General features: G+C 48.4%; 1 protein-coding gene across 2 annotated transcripts; it reads left to right on the top strand.

Annotated features, from left to right (window-relative positions):
- The first annotated feature begins 4 nt into the window (after window positions 1–4).
- On the top strand, window positions 5–9,923 carry INTS13 (integrator complex subunit 13). 2 transcript variants are annotated; one of them, XM_069965978.1, is made up of 18 exons: window positions 5–202; window positions 820–1,052; window positions 1,635–1,709; window positions 2,115–2,317; window positions 2,417–2,497; window positions 2,593–2,683; window positions 3,183–3,311; window positions 3,487–3,510; window positions 4,735–4,819; window positions 5,188–5,274; window positions 5,480–5,569; window positions 5,650–5,828; window positions 7,196–7,366; window positions 7,452–7,606; window positions 8,755–8,988; window positions 9,069–9,208; window positions 9,301–9,436; window positions 9,661–9,923. In XM_069965978.1, the coding sequence occupies exons 2-18, from the start codon at window positions 828–830 to the stop codon at window positions 9,698–9,700; spliced, it is 2,145 nt and encodes a 714-aa protein (XP_069822079.1). In that variant the 5' UTR covers window positions 5–202; window positions 820–827; the 3' UTR covers window positions 9,701–9,923. The 2 variants fall into 2 exon arrangements, with proteins under 2 accessions (XP_069822079.1, XP_069822088.1); XM_069965987.1 differs by lacking the exon at window positions 3,487–3,510 and having other exon boundaries at window positions 6–202.
- Window positions 9,924–14,934: the final 5,011 nt, after the last annotated feature.

Here is a 14,934-nt window from a genome sequence, read left to right as displayed (position 1 = left end):
TGAGGTAATGTACGGCGAGCGGACTGCACCAAAAGGGAAGAGAACGCGAAACTGCCATCTATGGAGGAGCGGGGCGGCCGGGGCCTGTGAGAGCGCTCGGAGTGCGGGGCTGGGGGTACACGAAGGCCGGGGGGACCCCCCCAATGTGTACCATGTGACCCCTCCTATCCCCACCGTCACTCTTCCTGGGAGCTCTGAGCAGGTGATTGGATACTTTGTGATACATTGTTGCAGACGTCACGTGGTGTCCTTGTTGTTGTTTTTTTTGTGTGTTTTAGGCTTCTTGTATATACAGATCTCTCCAGGGGGTTCCCTAACCTGTGACCCTCCAGCTGTCACAGAACTACAACTCCCATCATGCCCAGAGAGCAGCAGTGTAACCTATATAAAAGGCGGCCATGTCTCCATCCGCTCTGTTACCCATTGGTCATGTGATTCGTGCCGTCACCCAGCAGTCATGTGATTCGTGCCGTCATTTTTCCACTAATAATCTATATGATGGCTTCTTGGTGATAGATTTCTCTTGGATAGCTGGGTGATGGCCATTGTGGTCACCACTACAGCTCCTATGGGGGTTCTCAACTTTCCACAACTGATAAGTTTCATAGTTCTGATGTGTTACCCATCCCGGGGCTTCTCAGGAGTTCAGGAAAGCTGAATTCCTTGGACAGTAGAATGATAGTTAACATATGAGTTATAATAGTGTCACCCAGCTTTCCTGTAGTCCTGCCTGGCTAATGACCATGATCCCTCAGGACTCTTAGAAAGTTGGGTGATAGACAACGTATGGTGTCAGTGATGATTTTTCCTCTTTCCTAGGCGTCAGGATGAAGGTGTTTTCGGAGTCTCACAAGACGGTGTTTGTGGTGGACCACTGCCCGTACATGGCCGAGTCCTGCCGCCAGCACGTGGAGTTCGATATGTTGACGAAGAACCGCACCCAGGGCATCATCCCGCTGGCCCCCATTTCCAAATCCCTGTGGACGTGCGCCGTGGAGGCGTCTATGGAATATTGCCGGATCATGTACGATATCTTCCCATTCAAGAAGCTGGTAAGGATCCTAAGCTGGGGGAGGGGGGATAGTGGAGGCGGTCCTGTGCTGAGGGAGGGAGGATAGTGGTGAGGGTACTGTGCTGGGGGAGGGAGGATAGTGGTGAGGGTCCTGTGCTGGGGGAGGGGGGGATAGTGGTGAGGGTCCTGTGCTGGGGGAGGGGAGGATAGTGGTGAGGGTCCTGTGCTGGGGGAGGGGAGGATAGTGGTGAGGGTCCTGTGCTGGGGGAGGGGGGGATAGTGGTGAGGGTCCTGTGCTGGGGGAGGGGGGGATAGTGGTGAGGGTCCTGTGCTGGGGGAGGGGGGGATAGTGGTGAGGGTCCTGTGCTGGGGGAGGAAGGATAGTGGTGAGGGTCCTGTGCTGGGGGAGGGAGGATAGTGGAGGGGGTCCTGTGCTGGGGGAGGGGGGGATAGTAGTGCTGGGGGAGGGCGGCAGCAGCTTTTCTACCGCATACACTCCAGCAGTGGAGTACATGTTGGGGCCCCTGCCAGGGACTTTGCACTAGGGCCCTAAAGCTTGAATCCCGGTACTTTTGATCTACTGCCGGCTTTGACCCAGAACTGATGGCTTTGTTGTTTCCAGGTTAATTTTATAGTCAGCGATTCCTGCTCCCGGATACTGAACTCATGGACCCAGGAGGATCAGAACCTGCAGGAGGTGAGGATCAAGAGACGTGACTGATATCAGCCGCTCCTCTTATAACGCTCTAGTACTGATATAACCTCCAGACATCACATCATATGTGACTGATATCAGCCGCTCCTCTTATAACGCTCCAGTACTGATATAACCTCCAGACATTACATCATATGTGACTGATATCAGCCGCTCCTCTTAGAACGCTCCAGTACTGATATAACATATGTAACTGATATCAGCCGCTCCTCTTATAACGCTCCAGTACTGATATAACCTCCTATTACATCATATGTGACTGATATCAGCTGCTCCTCTTATAATGCTCCAGCACTGATATAACCTCCTATTACATCATATGTGACTGATATCAGACGCTCCTCTTATAATGCTCCAGTCTGACCTTATCCTCCTCTGCCTCTTCAGTTAATGGCGGCCTTAGCTGCTATCGGACCCCCGAACCCCCGTGCAGACCCCGAGTGTTGCAGCATCCTGCATGGCCTGGTGGCTGCGGTGGAAGTTTTGTGTAAGATCACAGATTATCAGCACGAGGCGCGGACGACGCTGATAGAGAATGCGGAGCGGGTGGCGAACAGAGGGAGGATCATCTGCCTGACCAATGCCAAGAGGTAACCCTCGTCCACTACTCTCCTATACTTCTGCCATTGGGGAACAGAGGACTGGGGTTCAGGGGTCAGGTTAACCCCTTATTCTCTATGTCTTTCCAGTGACAGTCACGTCCAGATGCTGGAGGATTGTGTCAGCGAGACGATACATGAACACAACAAGCTGGCGGCCGGATCGGACCAGTAAGTACCCCTGCTGCCCCCCATCACCCCCTCATGTATCCGCTGTATACACCCTAGAGCGGACAGTAACCCATAACCCATGTGACTACCCGCAGACTCATGCCGATCCAGAAATGTGAGCTGGTGCTAATACACACCTATCCGGTCGGGGACGACAGCCTCGTGTCAGATCGGCCTAAGAAGGAGGTAGGTCATGTGACCCCGGGTGTTACTTAGATTATGTTGGGGGCAACATGGAGCAGGCTCAGGAGCTAAGACAGCTCCATACAGGGCAGGTTCCAGCTGTGTATGACAGATGACCCCCACTGCCAGGGCCCGAAATCTGAGATCACTCCAATCTCTGCTGTTTCACCTCCTACCTACAGCTGTATTAGTAATGGTGCTATCTAGGCCTAAACTGGCTCAGTTCCCCCTAGCAACCAATCAGATTCCACCTTTCATTCCTCACAGATTCTTTGGAAAATGAAAGGTGGAATCTGATTGGTTGCTAGGGGCGACTGAGCCAGTCTCACTTTACACCATGTTTGATAAATCTTCCCCTTTCATAACCCTATTACATATACTGTCCACCTACTTTTGGACCATACACTGCAATACAATATTTATTGCAGTGTACTGTACAATAAATTTTGTAGGAAAAAAAAAATCAAACTTTAAAAACTTTATGCTCATTTTTCCTGCTCAGCTTTCCTCGGTTCTGACCAGCGAGGTCCACAGCGTCCGCGCCGGCCGACATCTCGCCACCAAACTAAACCAGCTGGTCCAGCTCCACTTCGACCTGGCGTCGACCACCATCACCAACATCCCCATGAAGGTAAGACCCCCCCCTCCGCTCCTCCTCCAGACCTTCTTCTTCTTTCTTTTTTTTTTAATTAAACTTTTTCATTTTAGTTTAATATAATTTTTTTTGTTTAAACTTTCTGTTGTGTTTTTTTTTTTTTTTTCTTTTTTTTTTTCTCTCCATATCACGTTTTTCTGTTTTTTACTAGCCCACAATCAGTGTCTGTGATCAGGTTAGTACACTTCCGAAACCGCCTCCCTCCGACACAAGCAACACGGGCCCCTAAAACGCGTTGCCGGATAAGACTGGCTTCCTGCCTACATTCTATTACTGAGACATAGACATTGAGAAACCAAAGCCCCCGCCCCCCCTGCCCCCATCCTCTGCTGTGGGGGTCGTAGCTGCATAGAAGTCTCTGCCCTCTTGTGTACTGTGGTGTCTTCTCCCTGTGTTTTTTGCCCGTTTTATTCCCCTCTTGTGTAACCAATGGTGAGATCTAACCTGTGCTCAGTAACTAACAGTGTAATGGTGTCTGCCTGGTAAGATAGAAAATTACCCACAATGCCCCATAGCTGAAAACAGGTCCTATAAGTGGTGAAATGTTGCTCCTTTAAGAAAATCTGCACCTCATGGACATCCAATATGGCTGCCGGACCCCTATGGGACGTGCCATTACTTATTGGAGATTGGTCTCTCCCTAGGTTATACCATCAGCGTGACATCCCAGAGAGCAATACAGACCCACCTGTCAGGGGAAATTCTGGCTTAAATACAATACTTAATTATACGTACATTACATATCTGGAATTATACTCCAGAGCTGCACTCACTATTCTGCTGGTGAGGTCACTGTGTATATACATTACTGATCGTCAGTTACATACTGTATTATACTCCAGAGCTGCGCTCACTATTCTGCTGGTGAGGTCACTGTGTATATACATTACTGATCGTCAGTTACATACTGTATTATACTCCAGAGCTGCGCTCACTATTTTGCTGGTGAGGTCACTGTGTATATACATTACTGATCGTCAGTCACATACTGTATTATACTCCAGAGCTGCACTCACTATTCTGCTGGTGGGGTCACTGTGTATATACATTACATTACTGATCCTGAGTTACATCCTGAATAATTCTCCAGAGCTGCAATCACTATTCTGCTGGTGGGGTCACAGTGTATATACATCACATTACTGATCCTGAGTTACATCCTGAATAATTCTCCAGAGCTGCACTCACTATTCTGCTGCTTTATACAGCTGTGATGCGGTAGGTGAGTACACACTTGTACTTCAGCCAGAATTTCCCCTCCTGCAGGGGGCGCCATCATTCCCTGCTATTACCATGGTGGGCACCGCCGCTCTAATCTCCGCCCCCCTCCCCGTTCTCCTCCCGATCTTCCGCTCTCGGTTTCATTGCTCGTCTCTTTTCTGTGTTTTCATGTATGAAGGAAGAACAACACGCCAACACCTCCGCCAACTACGACGTGGAGCTGCTGCACCACAAGGAGGCGCACTTAGAGTTTATTAGAAGTGGTATGTGGCGCCGGTCCTGAAATACTCTGCGCTGCTTAGAACTCTTTGCCTTTCTTTTTACACCTTGACCTCCCACCTGTCTCCATTCTCATCACATGAGTGAACGGGTCACCTCCTCCCCAAAACACTAGCGCACCCCTTTCCTGAAATACTCTGTGCTGCTGTGGGCCATTTTCCTCACATCTCACGTCCTCCTCTCCTCTCACGAGAATACGAGTATCCTAAAATACTCTGTGCTGCTGAGAGGACACTGACCCTTCCACTATCCCTCCACCCGCTTCTTTCCTGAAACCCTCTGTGCTGCTTTGAGGGATACTCCCGGAATATTAGATCGTTAAGACACACGGTGAATTTCTTCTGCCTCTTAGGAGACGGCCACGTTGGTAACAGCCGAGAGCCCACTCTTAAAGACACAGTCACCTTAAAATGGTGCACGCCGAGGACGAATAGCGTGGGTGAGTAGAGAGAAGGTGGAACGATACGATGTTTAGTCAGGTGACTAACAGGGTGGGGCCTCTTAGCTGATTGGACAAGAGGGGGAAGTTCTTAGCCAATCAGGTTTGAGATTGACTGATGGGGGCGGGGCTGTGACTACCTGAACTAGGGAAAAATTCTGGTACTTTATATATTTTAGTATTTTTTTTTCTCCTCCTCCAATAGAGTTGCATTACTGCACCGGGGCGTTCCGGATCTCCCCTGTAGACGTGAACAGCCGGCCGTCGTCCTGCCTCACTAACTTCCTGCTGAACGGTAATCCGGGACCATTTCTGTTATACCCCAGATTAGCAGCCGCCGCGTGGGATCGGCTGATCGTGTTTTATCGTTTGCAGGGCGTTCGGTCCTTTTGGAACAGCCGCGGAAATCGGGGTCCAAAGTGATCAGTCACATGCTGAGCAGTCACGGGGGCGAGATCTTCCTGCACGTCCTGAGCAGCTCCCGCTCCATCCTGGAGGATCCGCCGTCCATCAGCGAGGGCTGCGGGGGGAGAGTCACCGACTACAGGATTACCGTATGTTCAGTTCTATATCTTATTCCTAAATTCTAGTCTAGGAGCAGGGACTTTTATCATAGACTGGTGTCCCTGCTCCTGTACACTGAGCGGCCATGCATTCATTCTATACCTTACTCATACCTCTTTTAGGGTGTGTTCACACCTACAGGATCTGCAGCAGATCTGCAGCAGATTTGATGCTGTGTTCAGTTATTTAAATGAAATCTGCTGCAGAAAATCAGCTGCAGATCCTGTAGGTGTGAACGCACCATTACAGTTTCACCAAACAAGGAACAAGAGCAGGGACTCCTATAATAGACTGGTGTCCCTGCTCCTGTACACTGAGAGGCACAGCATACATTGTATACCTCACTGCTCAGATGACAGTCGCCGGGTCGGGTGTAGAGTTCAGTAACTGGTGACATCATCACCTGTCCCCATTCGTGGCACCATCCGCCGAGAACCTGAAACAGTAAAGGTCATCGAAGCAGTGAGGTATACAATGTAAAGCTTTGGTCCTAACCATTTACCCACAAATTTGATCAATTGTGTATTTCTGCGATTTGTTTATGATCAGAGATTTGTAAATCGATTCTAATCAAAGATCGCTCAAAACTTAAAAGAGTGGTCCAAATTGTTTGGTGAATGTAAATGTGCAGGAGCAGGGACTCCTATCAGTGACTGGTGTCCCTGCTCCTTTACAGTGAGCGGCTATGTATACATTCTATATCTCACTCATTCTTTTTTTACATTCTCAATTCACCAAACAAGGAACAGGAGCAGGGACTCCTATCAGTGACTGGTGCCCCTGCTCCTTTACTCTGAACATACATTGTATACCTCACTGCTCAGATGACCTTTAGTGTGTCGGGTGCAGAGCAGATGGTGCCGTTAAATAAGCAGGTGTTGATGTCACCAGTTACATAACTCTACATGCTGCACCCGGGCCAGCGACTGTCATCTGAGCAGTGAGGTATACAGTGTGTGCATGACTGCTCAGTGTACAGGAGCAGGGACACCAGTCATTAATAGGGGTTCCTGCTCCCTTCACATGCTCTGCATCATCATTCACCAAATCAAATCTCTAACAATTTAGACTAATCTTTTTAGGAGAAATTTTGAGCAAATTTCAATTGGAATGGATTCACTAATCTAAAAAAATTTCAGAAATATTTTTGGTTGCGCAAATTCATGCGACTTGCTTTCCCTTTGTAGCCAGAATTATAATGCCCCCTTCATTTGATTTTATGATGTCTAAAAGAAAAAAAATATTGGTTGATATTGCGCAAACTTGTAGGTAAATGGTCCGGAGCAAAGTTATCTCAGATCCCGACCACCATCCCGTCTATCTGGCGTTATCACCATATATGACCGTTTCCTTGTAGGACTTTGGGGAGTTCATGAGAGAGAACCGCCTGATGCCTTTCCTGGAGAGCCGCTATAAGCTGGACGGCACGGTGGAGATACCGCTGGAGCGGGCCATGAGCCAGCTGGAGAGGCATACCCGCTACTGGCCCATGATCATCTCCCAGACCACCATATTCAACATGCAGGCCGTAAGTGTGTGGGGGATGGGGGGGGGGCAGGAGGGAAAGTCATGGGAACCAATGGTGATGCCCCCTCTCTCTGCCGCCACCGCAGGTGGTGCCGCTCGCCAGCGTCATCGTGAAGGAGACCCTGACCGAGGACGACGTGCTGAACTGTCAGAAAACCATCTACAATCTGGTGGACATGGAGCGAAAGAACGACCCCCTCCCCATATCTACTGCCGGGACCAGGGGGAAGGGGCCCAAGAGGTATGGTGGCCGGTCTAGTGGTGGTTGGGGAAGGGGGCGGGGCCTTCCTAAACTATATCAACAAATCACAGCTCAGATTTTATTTTTTTCCAAAGCCGTTTTAGAAATGAAAGCCGTGCTCTGATTGGTTGACATGGTCAACAGCTGCCAGAGGGGGGAGGAGTCTGACTGGGGACTAATATATATATATATATATATATATATATATATATATATATATGTATGTATGTATACAGCTGCCAAAGGGGGGAGGAGACTAACTAGGGACTATATTACAGCTCCTAGAGGGGGGAGAAGACTGGGGACTATACAGCTCCTAGAGGGGGGAGGATACTGACTGAGGACTGTATTAAGGCTGCTAGAGGGGGGAGAAGACTGACTGGGGACTATATTACAGCTGCCAGAGAGGAGGAGGAGGAGACTGACTGGGGACTATATTACAGCTGCCAGAGAGGAGGAGACTGATTTGGGGACTATATTACAGCTGCCAGAGAGGGGAGAAGACTGACTGGGGACTATATTACAGCTGCCAGAGAGGGGAGGAGACTGACTGGGGACTATATTACAGCTGCCAGAGAGGGGAGAAGACTGACTGGGGACTATATTACAGCTGCCAGAGAGAGGAGGAGACTGATTGGGGACTATATTACAGCTGCCAGAGGGAGGAGAAGACTGACTGGGGACTATATTACAGCTGCCAGAGAGGAGGAGTCTGACTGGGGACTATATTACAGCTGCCAGAGAGAGGAGGAGTCTGACTGGGGACTATATTACAGCTGCCAGAGAGGGGAGGAGACTGACTGGGGACTATATTACAGCTGCCAGAGAGAGGAGACTGACTGGGGACTATATTACAGCTGCCAGAGAGGAGGAGGAGGAGACTGACTGGGGACTATATTACAGCTGCCAGAGAGGGGAGGAGACTGACTGGGGACTATATTACAGCTGCCAGAGAGGGGAGGAGACTGACTGGGGACTATATTACAGCTGCCAGAGAGGGGAGGAGACTGACTGGGGACTATATTACAGCTGCCAGAGAGGGGAGGAGACTGACTGGGGACTATATTACAGCTGCCAGAGAGGGGAGGAGACTGACTGGGGATTACATATATCTATTACTGTATTCTTCTTCCCTTTGATCCCATCAGGGATGAGCAGTACCGGATAATGTGGAATGAGCTGGAGACGCTGGTCCGGGCGCATATTAACGGCTCGGAGAAGCACCAGCGGGTGATGGAGTGTCTGCAGGCGTGCCGCAGTAAGCCCCCCGAGGAGGAGGAGCAGCGCAAGAAACGGGGCCGAAAGAGAGAAGACAAAGAGGAGAAGTCTGACAAAGGGGCCAAGGAGTACGACCATGACAAGAAGTGGTCAGAGTCCGAGCGGTGAGTGCTCCCACAACTATGGAGATGAGGAGGGTCGGTCCTCGTGGGCGGTCTCTGTCTCATTCTTACATCCCTTTTAGGATGAAGTCATCAATAGACCGAGATAAAGAGGAGCTGATGGAGACCGAGGTGATCAAGGACTCCCCCGATTCCCCGGAGCCCCCCAACAAGAAACCTCACATCGCGGTGGAGGATGTGGCCCCGGTAGAGAAGTCCAAAGGTCAGTCAGGTCATCCAGGTGTGTGGGGGGGGATCTCCTATCCATCTCTATGACCGTACATCATGACAACTCTTCCTGGCCATCCCCAACAGGCCCCATGTCTCTGCTGTCTCTATGGAGCAACAGAATAAACACCGCAAATTCCAGGAAACACCAGGAGTTTATCGGGCGTCTGAACTCCGTCAATAACAAGGCGGAGTTATACCAGCACCTTAAGGAGGAGAACGGGTGAGTAAGACTCCGCCTAGACCTGTCAGCAGGAGTTTGGTGATGGCGGCAAAGGTTTGTTGTTTGCAGCTGATCTATTTTAAATAAAATTTAAGCCCCGCCCTAATGCTGTTTCAGAACACGCCCCAAAATTAAAGTGCAATTGCCGTTAGCATAACTCCGCCCCTTTTGATCCCTGATGCCTCGCGGATATTGATCTCTGCCACTTCCGTCCTTTCTTGTAGATCTGAAGCCATCGAGAACGGGAAGACGGGCCGACAGTGACGACGAGACCCTCGCCCCCACGCGTTTTATAAACTTTATGGACTCCTTTTTACCCATTTGACCTCTTTATAAGAATTTTTTTTCTATGAATTGTAAATATAAAGAGGATCCTGGGAAGACTCTGCCATATTTTAATATGTAGGGGAGAAAATGGAAAAAAAAATGGCGGCTTCGTGTTTATAATAAGAAATAAACTGGATTTTAAATCCACCTATAAAATCAAGAGGTTTTTTTTCCTTTTTTTTTTTTTTTTTTTTCCCTCAAAATGTCCCCCAGGAATGTTTCCAGGCTCTTACAGTAAAGAACCACACTCACGGGGCCCCCCCCCCCCACCCCTTTTAGATTTTTTATTTGTTTTCCCCCATAGGGATGTTTCTAGGCTCTTACAGTAAAGAATCACACCCCCCCCCCCTTTAAATTTCAGTTTGTTTTTCCCACTAGGAATGTTTCCAGGCTCTTACAGTAAAGAACCCCCGACATGTCTATCTAAAACCTATTCTCATCTTGAGCTGCTGCCTCATGTTGGTTGCTAAGATTTCCTATACCACTAGTATCCCCAGGTGCCCAGGTTACTGTAGGTTAAAGGGGTATTCCGCTCATAACGTTTGATATGTTGCTGCCCATGGTGAGACTAACAATTCCTTCCATACTTGTTATTATTTATTCAGTCTCCTTCCCCCAGTTCTCAGCTGCTGATTTCTGCTGAAGACACAAAAATCTGGATGTGAGTCTTTCTGTCTGTCTCCCCTCCTCCCTCTCCCTTCTGAGACGGATGATGTAAACAAGTCCCTGGAAGGCTGTATCTGCAACATTGTAGCTTCTTGGTAATGCTTGGAGGGTTATTCTGGAGTCAAGTTGCTGATAAACTTACTGTGATTAAACCTCCCAGCATTACAAAAAAGCTACAATGTTGCAGATAAAGCCTGCCAGGGACTTGTTTACATCAGCCGTCTCAGGAGGGAGGAGGGGAAGACGGAGAGAAAAGCTCACACACAGATTTTTGTGTCTTCAGCAGAAAGTAGCAGCTCAGAATTGGGGGAAGGAGACGGAATAGGACTAACAATTCCTTCCATTATTGTTATAATCTATCATGGGCAGCAACATAACTGTTGGAGTGGAGTACTCCTTTAAGGGTACACGTGGTTATCCTCTTCTAGATCTGTGCCATTTTGGGTTACCAGCAGTTCTGTCACAGAGACAGTTGCTGAATGAGTGGAATTCTTGGATGTAACCACTTGTACTGTAGATAATCCTTCCCCCATTATTTAATTGTCTTATAAAACTGTCTACTAACTGTCAGCCTGGGACAACAGAGACATGTAGGGACAAAAAAAACAAAATTGTTACATTAGACTTGGACACCGTTGTGTAATTGCTCTTACTGTAGAGAATTTCCCCTCATTCATTTGATTGCCTTATAGTACAGTCTGATAAATGTCGACCTGGAAAATGGAAACATTTAGGGACAATGTGTCAGTGAAACCCAATCCTATGCAGACTGGTTTACACCATTGTGTTACCGCCTTTACTGTAGAAAATATTGCCTCATTCGTATACGGATTGCCTTTTATGTCAGGATAAATTAACTGAATCGGTCAAGGACACCGTAAACCAAACCTCTGTTTTCATGTGACCTTATAACGTTGTGTCACTGCTCTAACTGCAGAAAATCCCACCCCATTTATTTACTGATTGCATTCAGCCTACTAAACCTGGGAAATGGAGACATTGAACTCAGTCAGTATGAACTCAGTATGTGAACTCAGTCTTATTCCTATGTGTAAAGGCTCTAACTGTAGAGAATCCCTGCCCTTTTTTTTTTTTTTTTTAATTTAATCTTAATGAATTTCAGATTATATGGTCCATCCCCCAATTAATTTATTAGGTGGGGGTGGCACCCGTGCACAAGTGTCCCCACAATGGTTTAACCCTGTCCTGTGTGATATAAAGTAGCCTGACTGCTCTAAGGCTATGGCCCCTTTCAGCGATTATTGCAATAAATCTGCCAGGTGTGAATCCTCCCACAGGCACAGCGAGGATTACTGTGTGACCCGAGGCAGGAACCATTCTCCCATCATTATGTACATCTCATCCACCTAAAGGTGCAATCACCATCCGCAGCCCCCTGGCCAGGAACAACCAGCATCTACAGCACAATCTCCACAATGGCCTGAGGGGCCACAGGTAATTATCCCTACAGGGAGGGAATGGGAAGATGCACAGCTATAGGGGGCAGTATTATAGGAGTTATATATTGCTATGTATTGGTAGGTATCACTATATATAGGACTCCTCCGGTCCCGGCCTCGCTATGTATCCCTATGTATCACTATATATATGACTCCTCCGGTCCCGGCCTTGCTATGTATCCCTATGTATCACTATATATATGACTCCTCCGGTCCCGGCCTCACTATGTATCCCTATGTATCACTATATATATATGACTCCTCCGGTCCCGGCCTCGCTATGTATCACTATATATGACTCCTCCGGTCCCGGCCTCGCTATGTATCACTATATATATGACTCCTCCGGTCCCGGCCTCGCTATGTATCCCTATGTATCACTATATATATGACTCCTCCGGTCCCGGCCTCGCTATGTATCACTATATATATGACTCCTCCGGTCCCGGCCTCACTATGTATCCCTATGTATCACTATATATATGACTCCTCCGGTCCCGGCCTCGCTATGTATCACTATATATGACTCCTCTGGTCCCGGCCTTGCTATGTATCACTATATATGACTCCTCCGGTCCCGGCCTCGCTATGTATCCCTATGTATCACTATATATATGACTCCTCCGGTCCCGGCCTCGCTATGTATCCCTATGTATCACTATATATATGACTCCTCCAGTCCCGGCCTCGCTATATACACTCACCGGCCACTTTATTAGGTACACCATGCTAGTAACGGGTTGGACCCCCTTTTGCCTTCAGAACTGCCTCAATTCTTCGTGGCATAGATACAACAAGGTGCTGGAAGCTTCCTCAGAGATTTTGGTCCATATTGACATGATGACATCACACAGTTGCCGCAGATTTGTCGGCTGCACATCCATGATGCCAATCTCCCGTTCCACCACATCCCAAAGATGCTCTATTGGATTGAGATCTGGTGACTGTGGAGGCCATTGGAGTACAGTGACCTCATTGTCATGTTCAAGAAACCAGTCTGAGATGATTCTAGCTTTATGACATGGCGCATTATCCTGCTGAAAGTCGCCATCAGATGTTGGGTCCATTGTGGTCATAAAGGGATGGACATGGTCAGCAACAATACTCAGGTAGGCTGTGGCGTTGCAACCATGCTCAATTGGTACCAAGGGGCCCAAAGAGTGCCAAGAAAATATTCCCCCCACCATGACACCACCACCACCAGCCTGAACCGCTGATACAAGGCAGGATGGATCCATGCTTTCATGTTGTTGACGCCAAATTCTGACCCTACCATCCGAATGTCGCAGCAGAAATCGAGACTCATCAGACCAGGCAACGTTTTTCCAATCTTCTACTGTCCAATTTCGATGAGCTTGTGCAAATTGTAGCCTCAGTTTCCTGTTCTTAGCTGAGCGGAGTGGCCCCCGGTGTGGTCTTCTGCTGCTGTAGCCCATACTGTGTACTGTGCGTTCAGAGATGCTCTTCTGCCTACCTTGGTTGTAACGGTTGGCTATTTGAGTCACTGTTGCCTTTCTATCAGCTGGAACCAGTCTGCCCATTCTCCTCTGACCTCTGGCATCAACAAGGCATTTCCGCCCACAGAACGGCCGCTCACTGGATGGTTTTTCTTTTTCGGACCATTCTCTGTAAACCCTAGAGATGGTTGTGCGTGAAAATCCCAGTAGATCAGCAGTTTCTGAAATACTCAGACCAGCCCTTCTGGCACCAACAACCATGCCACGTTCAAAGGCCCTCAAATCACCTTTCTTCCCCATACTGATGCTCGGTTTGAACTGCAGGAGATTGTCTTGACCATGTCTACATGCCTAAATGCACTGAGTTGCCGCCATGTGATTGGCTGATTAGAAATTAAGTGGTAACGGGCAGTTGGACAGGTGTACCTAATAAAGTGGCCGGTGAGTGTATATGACTCCTCCGGTCCCGGCCTCGCTATGTATCACTATATATATATATATATTTTTATATATATATATATATATATATATATATATATATATATATATATATATATATATAGACTCCTCCGGTCCCGGCCTCACTATGTATCAGTATGTATCACTATATATATGACTCCTCCGGTCCCGGCCTCGCTATGTGTCACTATATATATGACTCCTCCGGTCCCGGCCTCGCTATGTATCACTATATATGACTCCTCCGGTCCCGGCCTCGCTATGTATCACTATATATGACTCCTCCGGTCCCGGCCTCGCTATGTGTTACTATATATGATTCCTCCGGTCCCGGCCTTGTTATGTATCGGTATGTATCACTATATATGACTCCTCCGGTCCCGGCCTCACTATGTGTTACTATATATGACTCCTCCGGTCCCGGCCTCGCTATGTGTTACTATATATGACTCCTCCGGTCCCGGCCTTGCTATGTATCACTATATATGACTCCTCCGGTCCCGGCCTCGCTATGTATCACTATATATGACTCCTCCGGTCCCGGCCTCGCTATGTATCGGTATGTATCACTATATATGACTCCTCCGGTCCCGGCCTCGCTATGTGTCACTATATATGACTCCTCCGGTCCCGGCCTCACTATGTGTTACTATATATGACTCCTCCGGTCCCGGCCTCGCTATGTATCACTATATATGACTCCTCCGGTCCCGGCCTCGCTATGTATCACTATATATGACTCCTCCGGTCCCGGCCTCGCTATGTATCGGTATGTATCACTATATATGACTCCTCCGGTCCCGGCCTCGCTATGTATCACTATATATGACTCCTCCGGTCCCGGCCTCGCTATGTATCACTATATATGACTCCTCCGGTCCCGGCCTCGCTATGTATCGGTATGTATCACTATATATGACTCCTCCGGTCCCGGCCTCGCTATGTATCACTATATATGACTCCTCCGGTCCCGGCCTCGCTATGTATTGGTATGTATCACTATATATGACTCCTCCGGTCCCGGCCTCGCTATGTATCGGTATGTATCACTATATATGACTCCTCCGGTCCCGGCCTCGCTATGTGTTACTATATATGACTCCTCCGGTCCCGGCCTCGCTATGTATCA

This window comes from Dendropsophus ebraccatus, chromosome 1 (assembly GCF_027789765.1).
Source record: "Dendropsophus ebraccatus isolate aDenEbr1 chromosome 1, aDenEbr1.pat, whole genome shotgun sequence".
Lineage (NCBI taxonomy): Eukaryota > Metazoa > Chordata > Amphibia > Anura > Hylidae > Dendropsophus > Dendropsophus ebraccatus.
Note: the sequence above shows the minus strand (reverse complement) of the source record. Positions and strands in the feature narration are given on the sequence as shown.